The sequence below is a fragment of the Chlorocebus sabaeus genome, chromosome 12 (genome assembly GCF_047675955.1).
Source record: "Chlorocebus sabaeus isolate Y175 chromosome 12, mChlSab1.0.hap1, whole genome shotgun sequence".
In the NCBI taxonomy this organism is placed as follows: Eukaryota; Metazoa; Chordata; class Mammalia; order Primates; family Cercopithecidae; genus Chlorocebus; species Chlorocebus sabaeus.
Genome location: NC_132915.1, coordinates 75303785 through 75316410, shown reverse-complemented (window position 1 = coordinate 75316410; position 12626 = coordinate 75303785). Strand labels below are relative to the sequence as shown.

The 12626-nt window shown below is 38.1% G+C and overlaps 1 protein-coding gene across 6 annotated transcripts in view; it reads right to left on the bottom strand.

Moving 5' to 3' along the window:
• Positions 1-12626, bottom strand: part of SLC44A1 (solute carrier family 44 member 1) — a 194405-nt gene that overhangs the window by 63980 nt on the left and 117799 nt on the right. For all 6 annotated transcript variants that reach the window (XM_007968522.3, XM_037983084.2, XM_007968521.3 and 3 more), the window contains exons 9-13: positions 11669-11855; positions 9941-10106; positions 9014-9170; positions 8218-8301; positions 664-801 (exon numbers count right to left, since the gene is read on the bottom strand). In XM_007968522.3, the coding sequence (XP_007966713.1) occupies positions 664-801; positions 8218-8301; positions 9014-9170; positions 9941-10106; positions 11669-11855 (732 nt within the window). The remainder of the gene's footprint in view (positions 1-663; positions 802-8217; positions 8302-9013; positions 9171-9940; positions 10107-11668; positions 11856-12626) is intronic.

Sequence of the window (12626 nt, the reverse complement as noted above, 5' to 3'; positions counted from 1 at the left end):
TGCAGTACCACTAACCAGGAGGAAGACTTTTTCCTAATTCTTTACAGTTCAAAACACAAAAAGAGGGCCGGGTGCAGTGGCTCACGCCTGTAATCCTAGCACTTTGGGAGGCCAAGGCGGATCACCTGAGGTCAGGAGTTCAAGACCAGCCTGGCCGACATGTGGAAACCCTCTCTCTACCAATAATACAAAAATTAGCCGGGTGTGGTGGCACACGCCTGTAATCCCAGCTACTCGGGAGGCTAAAGCAGGAGAATTGCCTGAACCCAGGAGGCAGAGGTTGCAGTGAGCCAAGACAGCACCATTGTACTCCAGCCTGGGCGACAGAGTGAAACTCCGTCTCAAAAAAACAAACAAACAAACAAACAACAACAAAGAAGGAGAAACATAGGCACATGACTTAGCCTCTCCATGCCTCAGTTTCCCTCTCTGTAAAATGAGGATAATAACGGAACTTACCTTAAAAATTTATTGTGGGGATTAAATGAACACAATATATGTCAAGTACTTATAACAATGCTGGACACATAGTAAGGGCTTCCTAAGTACTTTCTAAGTACTTACTTTTAGTTTTTTGGTGGCCTGGATATTTTTAAAATAAAAGAGCAAATATATATATGCAAAACTTTACTGTATGTTGCAGAAAAAAATATTTGGTCTTACCTTGCCTAGGAATAACATAAAATCTCCCACTGTGTTGATGGTAGCCACTCGCAAAGCATTCTCCACCAGAATGACAAAGGCATCCTTTGCTGAGGTGCAGAAGTTGGTGCTGTTGATAGCTGTGGCTGTGTATGCATTCTGGACAAAAGCAAAAACAACATTTTCATCAACAACTGAAACTCCCTTTGTTAAGATATAAACTGAGCATAGCTAAAACATAGCTTTTAAAAATATTTCAGTCAAACACATGGCACCCTTTAATGAGGTAAGATTGAGACTAACTACAAGAAAATATAAGATTTAAAGCCTCATATGGTAAAAATAACTTTCCATTTGGCTTAGTTTTGGTCCTTTAAAAACACTGTTATTTATTAAAACATACACAAACCTTTCTAACATCCATTAACTTCTTCCCTGTCTTAGTAAATCAAACATAATTTAATCTTTCCTAGATGACTCAGGGTCGTGACTGTGAACATCAGCAGTGCACTGTAATCATTTAGGTGATGCTTTAAAAGCTGAAGAGGTAGGTGCGGGCATCGGATTGCTGTGGTGTTCTATCTGGACTATCTACTATCTCCTCCTTGATGGCTTTCTTCTATGCTCTCACTTCTCATAGCTTTTGTAGTACATAGCTCTTTGATGGCTGGCATTTTATACCCCTCCTCCTCCTGGGAGCAGAATCCTAAATCTTTTTTGAGAAAACAGCCTTACCCCATTCCCTGTTTCAGTCCCAGTGAGACTGTCACTACCTCAGGCTCTGGGGATGGGTCTTGACTGACATAAGCCAATTAGCATACTATACCTACTGGCCACAATGATTGGTTCAGAATTGGTAAATAAACCAATCAGAGCCAATGAAAGCAAAAGTGATGTTCCCTGGGGCTTCTGGGAAAAAGAGGCTTTCTTTCTCTTCCATAGGTTCTCTTGAAGGTGTGAGGGTATGAATGGCTATAGCTGTTTGGCTAACATAATGAGAAGAGCTGCTGAAGGTCACAGTGTAAAACTGAGGGTGAGGCCAACACCATGAAGTCAGAGCAGGGAGAATCAGGTACTTCAACTTGGTGACAGTTGGGACATTGGGAACTTGCCAGATTTCTGAACTTTTCTGTTATAGAAGCTAATAAATTGCTAAGAATCCCAGCTCTTCCCTGCTCCACATTCCCTTCCCTCTCCCTTGTTCAGGTCAGATTGAGCTGAGCTTTCTGTTCCTTAAAATACTGAGTTCTAGCTGATACGCTTTCATTCAATTATAACTGCTTCTGCTGCCCCATGTGCTCTTTGACCTACTAGTCACAGACTGATTTTTTTTTTCCATTCTTTTTTATGTTACATTCTAGAACAGCATTGATGTTTTCTGGGAAGTGTGAAAAAGTATTATAACATCAAATATGTTTGAGTCTTAGGAAGGAAAAGTATATGAACTTTGTGACTAAAACTTTTGGTCCTGAGGAATTTTGGGTTTAGTGCTGACTTAAATTGTCACTGGGTCCCAAATGTTGGGATTGCTGGAAAACCGTGGGAGATAAAGGGCTTGCTTTATACTGTGTTGTCTATAAAGCTTTAACCACTGAGCCCAGGAGAGATGGTCTACAATTTATGAATATTCTAATTATAAGCTTGTTAATTATTAGGAGTCTGTAATGAAGATGAGGTTTGAATTATCAAAAATTTAACTTGCCATTATATGATTAAATTCATTGATTAAAAATGCAGAACATTTCAGAGCCAAAGAGAGTATTTTACTGAGCAGGTCACTACCTGTGGTTCCTAAGCTTTTTTCAGTAATGGGGCAGTAGGAAATAAATTATGGTGCTCTTTAAGAAACACATTATGAGGATGGGCATGGTGGCTCATGCTTGTAATCCCAGCATTTTGGGAGGTTGAGGCGGGTGGATTACCTGAGGTCAGGAGTTCGAGACCAGTCTGGCCAACATGGTGAAACCCCGTCTATACTAAAAATACAAAAAAGTTAGCCAGGCGTGGTGGCGTGCGCCTGTAATCCCAACTGCTTGGGAGGCTGAGGCAGGGGAATTGCTTGAACCAGGGAGGTGGAGGTTGCAGTTAGCCGAGATTGCACCACTGCACTCCAGTCTGGGCGACAGAGTAAGACTCCATCTCCAAAAAAAGAAAAACAAAACAGAAGTACAGTATGATTTTGGTATATAGAATTCCATCATACAAATTGCGGAAGTTTATTATCAGAATATATTACTATAAGTCTTTTTATCTCAAAAACTAAAATACAGAACATCTTAAAGAAATCATACTAAGTGTTCGTTAGCATCTACCTGCTTGTTGCTCCCTTATATTGTCATCTGTCAGTGCTTCTTATCAGATAAAAGACAGCAGGCACCAGAGTTAACTACCTAACTGCAGTGGTCCAAGTGTTTTTTTTCCATCTTCTACAAAAGCTTCTTTTGAAATACTCTGCCAAGTGACTCAAAGAAGTAAAAATAAACTATACTTTTGATCTTGTGTAACATTAACCTTGCTGAAAAACGATGAAGAAGAACTGCCCCAGCCAGTTCTATTCTGAAAGAACACAGATTGGTTCCCAGTTCGCACCAGTTCCCTAAGTACTCACAAAAACACCCAGTTAACAATTTATTCTATAGCAGAGGTAGTGAACCTATCACCTGTAGGCCATATCTGGCTTGCCAATTACTTTTGTAAATAAAGTTTTACTGGCACACAGCTGTGCTCATTGTTTACCTATTGTCTATGGCTGCTTTCATGCTACAGCAATGGAATTGTGCAGTCATGAAAGATCCTGTATGGCCCATAAAGCCAAAAATATTTACTCTCTGGTCCCTCACAGAGAAAGCTTGCTGACCTCCTCTTCTAGAGTACTGCCAAGGATTAATATCAATCTCATCTACTCCCTCATCTACTGTATGTGGAACCCACCCTCTTATTGGAAATACAAACCACATTTACTCATTTCAAGTTTTAGTAACTTCCTCCACAACTTTCAATCTTTCAGCATCTCTCACTGTAATTCTTCAGTTCAACAATTTAATTGACAAAGGTCTTCAGTGATCTGGAATATAACTCCCTTGAAGAGAAATACCTTATTTCCCACATTCTAAGATATAATCAAGAGACTAATGAGCCAGTTATTCATAACAAGTTTTTAGGAGAAAATATCCTACCATATCAAATATACATATTGATTATGAGATGCATCCTGATGCTAAATAGCTTCATAATATCTACAATCAAGGAAATTGGACAACCCATTTAAATCAACTAGGTACTAGCTTATGGTCACTCCCACCCTCACTGAGAACAACTCACTCAACTATAGTGTTCTACCCTTTCCAGTTCACCATGAATTTCCTTGAGACAGAAGCAAGAGAGGACCCACATGTCTCCAGTCTCTCTCCTCTGTTATCATCAGACCAGCTGACATGAGGAGAATGCCCAACACTTCCAAACTAAACTATAAAAACTTTTTTGTTTCCCTCATTAGTTTTTAGAAGCTTCATTTCATTGGAGAATTATTATTATTCCTCTTTTGCTTCTTTCTTATCACCCCACCCTGCGCCATTCCATCTGCGTTTAGGGCAGAAGTCTGTTTGTAGACAAATAAGCAGCAATAATTTATTTTCTCCACCCCTCTGAGAAATTTCTGTGCGGGTCGAACATAGTCACAGAAATTTAGCCTTTTTGGCAATATTTCTACGGATCTATGCAATTCCTTTGTATTCAACCCAACTGAAAAAAAGTAGGTGGATATTTTGCAAGCTCTTTCACTCCCTCCCAAGGTAGGAAGATGAACTGGATACACAAAGGTCAAGATGACTTCTTCAGGAAGAAAAATGTGCTGCAAATCATAGCAGGCCAATGAAAATTCCCTCCTTTTCTATGCTTCCTAGTCTAAAAGAATTCATGCTTAAGGTTCTTAGGAATTTCGGAGTCCTCTGTGGCTTTCCCTGAAAACTATTCCCTGAACTTTCTTCAGACTTCTTGGTTAAGATTTTTAGAGTCCACCCACCTTCTTCTCAGACAGCCTTCCTTATCTGGAGTTAAACTGCCCACAGACAGACATCACTGATTAACATTTAGCCCACGCTCAACATTTGCTTGGGAAGGACACAAGCTTGAGGATATTCAACCCCCAGGAGCAAGATGAAGGATGACCACCATCCGGAAATCTTTTTAAAGGATGCCTGTTAGCCCACGCAATCCCTGGTTGTACTTCTGTGTGATGGGATATAGTTAAAAAGTACTGATCATGTGAAAGAAAATATGTTAGGGCAGAGGGTCACATGCATGTAACAGGCCCGTGTGGCCATCTGTCCCAGAATACAACTTCTTCGTTTTCACATCTTCTTTCCTTTCTCTAGTGAAGGACCCAGAAATTCTCTTAAAGTTTAAAATATTTACATAATGACTCAATAGGGGCAAGCTAGAGAGCAATGGTAAGGGAATATAGGGTATGTGCAGTTCTGTGTGGATCCTTATAAATTAAATAAATGAAAGGGTAATGACAATTATTCCTTTCTTATTTGAGGCACAGGGGAGAAGGGGAATGCTATGGTCTGAATGTTTGTGTCTTCTCAAAGTTCGTATGTTGAAACATAGTCAGCAAGGTATTAGTAGGTAGGGTTTTTGGGAGGTGATTAGGTCATGAGGGGTCTACTCTCATGAATAGGATTAGTACCCTTGTTAAAAAAATTACCCCAAAGAGCTATTTTGTCTCTTCCACCATGTGAAGTCACAGTAAGAAAGCGCCATCTCTGAACCAGGAAACAGGCCCACACAAGCCACTGATTTTGCTGGTGCCTTGATCTTAGATTTCCCAGCCTCTAGAACTATGGGGATAGTTCTCATAAACTACATAACTATGAAAAATAAATTTCTGTTGTTTAGAAGCCACCTAGCATATGGTATTTTGTTATAGAAGCCTGAACAGATTAAGACAGGGCACAAAGTCAAACTCATACTGTATGCCTTATCCAATTTTGTTCTAAATTCTTAGACTTTTTCAAAGTCATAAATATTACAAGTGTGTTGCAAATCTTAATTTCAACAGGCTTTCTTTCTTTCTTTTTTCTTGACAGAGTCTCACTCTGTTGCCCAGGTTGGAATGCAATGGCTCAATCTCAGCTCACTACAACCTTGGCCTCCCAGGTTCAAGCAACTCTCCTGCCTCAGCCTCCGGAGTAGCTGGGACTACAGGCATGAGCCACCACATCTGGCTAATTTTTGTATTTTCATTAGAGATGGGGTTTCACCATGTTGGCCAGGATGGTCTCGAACTCCTGACCTCAAATAATCCACCTGCCTCGGCCTCCCAAAATGTTGGGATTACAGGCATGAGCCACCGTGCCGGACCTCAATAGATTTTCTTTAAAAACATGACTGTCTTAGTTTACAGAATGAATCATTAAAATTTGAGATATCTGCATATTTTCTATAATAAACCATATTTTTGTTTGTTTATGCCACTCAGAAATGTATATATATTTATATAAATGTATATAAATAGATGAGAAAATAATGCTAGCCTTAAAGAGTTGTGTTGACCACATTTCAAACGTGGCATTTCCTATGAGCCCAGGAGACATGAAGCACTGCGGGTGATCAGTCCCCACATTGTAGCACTTTGTATTCCCAAACAGAACTACAAAGTATGAGTTCAGAATAACTCTCCCTAAGCCTTTGCTCACATGTTTGATTTACTACTATTTTAATGTTCCACTTAAAACTTCAAACATCATGCCTACAAAATGCTGATCCAAAATGGACAAAATGTGTACAAAAAAGATCAACATCTCACGGTTGTTGGTACTAAATCACTGACTAATGTTTAGCTTGGGATATGCTGAAAACCTCTGATTTTTGTAACCTTTTAATCGACTATCTTGATATCATATGATGTGTTTTCTTCCTTCAGTATAACTGCACATCTCCTTTTCAAGATTTTTATAGTTTTGTATCACCCTGTTAGTCTTTTTGAGTCCAAATATTCACTAATATAATTAACAGTTCATTCAGAAAACACTAAAAAGACCACCTATTATATATTGGGCACTGTGCTAGCTTCTGAGGAGACCAAGAAAAAGAAGATGTTTACTTTAAAGGGGCTAGAAATGTAAAGGTAAAGTTACTAGATAACTTCGATATAGTGTTGTTAGTATTTGAATACTAAGGTATGACCTAGTGTTAGAAGCTCAGCAGAGGGGCTGGTGTGGTGAAGGATGGCTTCTTGGAGTGACGCTCAGGCAGAATCATTAAGATTCAGTAGGAACTACTCAGGTGTTGGAAGTCATCCCAGGCACACTTGGAAAACTGCAAAAGCAAAAGGTGCCTGGGGGACGGCAGTGGGATTGAGACTAGAGATCTGGGCTTAGCATACCTCTCCAAGGATAAGCTACTTAGTGATGGGTATAAAAATGCAATTATGATCATCTTTAGTGTATCCATCAACTTTCTGATAAAGATGATTTGGCCTCAAACCAATTTTAAAGAACCCAATTTTTCAGGTTGTTATGGCCGTTACTAATTATTTTAAGAATGAGCTTCCAAACACTTACACATCCATAGGGAATATTATGACCTATAAGAATGTATTTTGCTAATGAAACATCATACCTACTTTCTCATAGTAACCACAGAGCCCAGTAAAGCAAAGTCCAGGCATGCTCAATACCATGACCATAGAACTATCAACCTGTGACTAGCCTGAAGTGAATGGAAAGTGCAAGCTACTCTTTAACCACTTAGCGGTAAATGGTGAGAAAGTCAATTTTACCTCTAGCCTATTAGATGAGGGCATTAATACATTAGAATTGATTTTTAGGGAATGGAAAAGTAATTTTAAAAAATAAAGAAAAGAAGGAAGGAATGCCCCACAGAGACTCCTAGATCCTCAGATATTAGATAGATAGAGGACTAACCCATTCCCCTAAGCCCTTTTATCCTATAAATATCAATTCTTCCATTCAAGCTTATAAGTACTACTTCCTTTGATAATATTTCCCAGGCCAATATCATAGTGTTTAGCAGTTGGGGACCCCCCCCCAAAAAAAAGTATCAGCATAGAGAGCACACTAGTTTGAATGATAGTAGCTAGTTGCAGAGAGGGATAAAGTGTCACAACAGCTTTACACTGAAGTTTTCAAACAACATTTTAAAAAATGAAAGGATAATAACAGTCACAGTAGTCAGATTCTTAGGGAAAACTTAAAAAATGAAGGAATGTGAATTAAGGGATAAGAGATAAATGCTTTCCCTGAAAAACAAACCCTAGTGATGTTTTATCTATTTATTAAAATAAAAATAATAACCTATGTAACAAACCTGTTCATGTACCCCCTAAACCTAAAATAATAGTTGGAAAAAATTAAAATAATAATGAGCCTTGGTAAGCACATACATTAATTTAAAAAATAAGAATATGATTGAAATAGACATACTTTATCAAGGTACAATGTACAATACCACAAGAAAAACATAACATCTTTCAATTAAGTTTATTTTAGCTTAGGAGCAATGAACCTATCTTTGAAAGTAAATATTAGATTTATTTTTAAAATATTTTACCTGATTTAAATAATTTAGGCACTTTTCAAGACACCAAAGGCAACAAATGCAAGATTTCAGTACACATCGTGCACAAGCATTTTCCTGGATAGGGGAAAAATTGAAATAATCAAAAAACCAAAGAATCAAACTGTCATATAGAAGACTTCAAACATTAGAAAAATAAATAAAAATTTTAAAATCACAATTTATGCTTCGAAGCCTCCATACTTGTCTACTTCCTCCTTAAAACATAATGACTGAATTATTTTTAATAAATTAAATTCAATATTTATTTAGTCTCTATTGCATATAAGATACAACGAAGTTTATAACACCTGCAAGGTACTTACAATCTAGTAGGAGAAAAAAAATACTAAATACAAAAAAGTTACAATCAGAATGTAGTATAGATACTAAGTGTTGTAAGCGTGGAGAACAAAGAGACAGCATCGTTTGGGAGATGGCAGGAATCAGGAAAAGTTTCTACAAATGGGTAGAATTTGAGCTAAACTATGTTGAAATGCATGTTATTCCCACAGTCAAGGATAGGGAAGAAGTTCTAAAAAGGAAGATATGTGAGTTAACAGAGAGGAAGAGCAGCACAGGAAACTTTTAGTAACTAGTGATTGGATGAATTTTGCCAGAGCATACGGAGTACATGAGTGGGAGACAGGGTAGAAGGGCTAGATTTTGCCTCGTAAAGACTTTGAAGAAAACACAACTTTGTATTTAACATTATTGGGTGCTTTCTTACATGCAGAACTGAGGTCTGGAATGTGCCCACAGAAAGTACAGAAATGCGTTTTCCTCTTACCTTTCCTTTGAGCTGACTGTGAATATACATAAGGATCATTCGCGGAATTTTGACTAATGTGATAATAAAAGATCCTTTTGCCACCGTACCAAGGTGGTAACGAATAAGGCGATTTACTGATGCCAAAATAGGTGTAAATGGCAAATTCCTTTTATCCCTATTTAAAAAAAAGACCAAAGACAATTAAAACAAAGCCTAGATCAGGATGGAAACACAGGTATGGTTTAGGGTTCAATGCAGTGAAAAAAAAAAAAAAAATCAGCTCATCATTCTTATTTTGTCTTATGACAAAATGGCCAAGTGATATATAACTATTACAAATGCTACACACATGCTATATAAAATTAATGTCATTGCTCTATGGTTTCATGGGGTTCTGATGCTCTAATACTTCAAGTTAAATAAAACTGTGCTCCGAAAGCTTTTATTAGTGAATACTTACGGGGTTAACCACATAATCAGAAAACAGAATTTAAAAAGATGTTCAATTTAGACTTGGCATATAATTATAATAGAAAACTATGAGGCCTAAAGCTTTCATATTTGGCTCTAAAGTTAGCAAAGGGAACTCACACTTGTTCCGGTCTAAACAAACCAAAAAGACTTGTCCTTTGATGGACTTTTATACAAAGCAGAAGTACGTATGGCATCACTGTAAGATTTATTCTTCTGCTAAATACAATTTGTAACATCACGATACATTTTTTGAGACAATTGCAGAAAAGTATAAAGAATAAAACAACAATCTCTCATTTGACCACCTCCCAGCATTATCAACTATATATAACACTCTTATCATATTCATTTCTAATTATTTTGTTAAAGAAATGAAACTCCTACCAGTCCCAGTCTGATTCCCTTCCCCTCCAGCCTGTGGACACCGTCCCTTAGATGAACTTGAGTTTTCTAATAACAACAAATTCTCACCTAGTAAAATAGTATGTTACCACAGCTCCTGCCACTGTCATCTGCTGACACGCCAGAATAAATTCACTGATCCAAATCAAGCCCACCACATGGTACCACCACATGTACTGCAGAGGCCCCGAAATTTTGAACTCCACAAAGCCTTGCTCATTCTGAACAGGACTGCCTAGGAAAATATCAAGGGAGGAAAGAAGCACACAAAGTACAAATCCAGAAATACGGCAATTAAATAGAAGGCAATAGGGCCCCCCTACCCCAAGCCACAAACCTTCTGATCTGTGTGCTATTTCATAAAGGGACAAAAACAACTATCACTTGAAAAGTTGTGAAATTAAGAATTGTACTATTATGCATTTTGATGTCCTCAGGGGCATCATATAAAGCTTTTAAAAGTTGTTCTATCCATATTATCAATTATTTAGTTTAACCATGAATTTTCAAACACTTCAGTTTTTTTCAAGACCTATTATTTATCCAATCATTATAGATTTCTTAGCAAAGTACAGAAATTATTATTATATTCAATTGCTAAGTGTGTGTGCTGAATGGACAGATAAGTTACATAGTTACATACAAGTTTACTATCCTTATGATACTCTTTACAATTAGTTCCATTTAAGTTTAACCTTTGATATTCGGTATGGCTGTAAGAAAGTCTGAGTGTCTAACTATTAACTATATCCTCACCTGGAGCTCTAGTTAGGGTCAGATCATTTCCGAACTAGAAAATCTCAAGGAAGTAAGTATATCCTTGGCTATACCTGGGATTTGAGGTAACTCCTGAGTGACACTGCATTCATTGGTTCATCTTAGAAGGAATCTAAATGTCTGAGTCAGTACCAGAACTTACTTCAAATTCATGATCATTTCAGAATTAGAATGCAATTTCAGGCCTTCCCTGATCTAGACTTACATGGCTAGGATGTTCTAAAAAATCATGAATATGGGCTGGGCGCGCTACCTCACGCTTGTAATCCCAGCACTTTGGGAGGCTGAGGTGGACGGATCACATGAGACCAGGAGTTCAAGAGCAGCCTGGGCAACATGGAGAAACCCTGTCTCTACTAAAGATACAAAAATTAGCCAGGTGTGGTGGTACATACCTGTAGTGCCAGCTGCTCGGGAGGCTAAGGCAGGAAAATCCTTTTAAACCTGTGAGGCAGAGGTTGCAGTGAGCTGAGATCGCACCACTGCACTCCAGCCTGGGCGACAGAGAAACACTCTGTCTAAAAAAAAAAAAAAAAAAAAAAAAAAAAAAAAAAAAAAAAAAAAAGGCCAGGAGCAGTGGCTCACGCCTGTAATCCCAACACTTTGGGAGGCTGAGGTAGGTGGATCATGAAGTCAGGAGTTCGAGACCAGCCTGGCCAATATGGTAAAACCCCGTCTCTACTAAAAATACAAAAGTTAGCTGGGCATGGTGGCACGTGCCTGTCGTCCTAGCTACTAAGGAGGCTGAGGCAGAAGAATCACTTGAACCTGGGAGGCGGAGGTTGCAGTGAGCCACGAGAGCGCCACTGCACTCCAGCCTGGGTGACAGAGCAAGACTCTGTCTAAAAAAAAAAAAGGACGAATATGGAGTAGGTTGTTGAAGAGCCATAACCACTACAAGTTCTGATGGCTATTGGACCGTCACCAACAAATGTCTGAAGAATTACCTCTCTCTGATGTTCTAAAATACTGGAATGCAAATCACGTTTGTCACTAAGAGAAAGAAGCATATCTTCTTACCGGTAGTGCCAAGAAAAAGAAGTGTCATGATCCAGTATGCCCAAAACAAGACAAGAGCAAAGAAAGTCCAGAAGGGTTGGAAGACTAGCAGTGGCAAGTGAATGAAGACCTTGCCAGCTACGTGGAACAAGGCGATAGTAAGAGCAACACGTTTGCGCATAACCAACATTATCAGGAATAAGATCACCTGTATGGAGAGAATGGTTTCAGTTATTATAAGTAGTGAAAACAGAAACCAAAAATAGTGGAAATTTTTAACATAACCCTTCACCCCCAAACCTGGAGGTAGCATTCTTTGAATTTCAATAATATTTTAGCAGTAAGTATCTCTCTTGCAATATTTATTGCCAATTGTATATTACGGTTACCAAGTGTCCTTTAAAGCAAAACATAAAGGATTTATCAACTTATTAATACATCCTAGAATTTTTTTCCTTTTCCCTTTGCCACTCATTATGAATCAAAACATATTGTCAGTCAGGATGAGACTCTTTATTTAAACAGATACACCACAAAAATGAGGTTTTTATTTCTATCTTCCTTATTAGACCAACAGCTCCTTAAAAGTGGGATCTGTGTCAGATTCACCCTTTGCTTCCTCCCACCCCCACATCCCATCTCCAGCAGCTGGCACAGCAAATTGTACCTAAAATGAGATTTCATTCGTATTTTGTTGTAATATCTGTATAACAATAACTACCAAATATCTTTTGGCATCAATGGTTTTATGGTGGCTTTATTTTTTGTTTCTGATGCTCAATAAAAAGCTTGGGATTGCTCTTAGAAGTAGACTGATTTTTTTTTTCTTTTTTCAGAGAGAAGATAATGATGAACCAAAGATATACATATAAATTATTTAACCACATGTTAATTGGTAATTTTATTGCTTAATACCTAAGCAGCAAATCTCTCTCTCACACACACACACACACACACACACACAAATACACATATATAT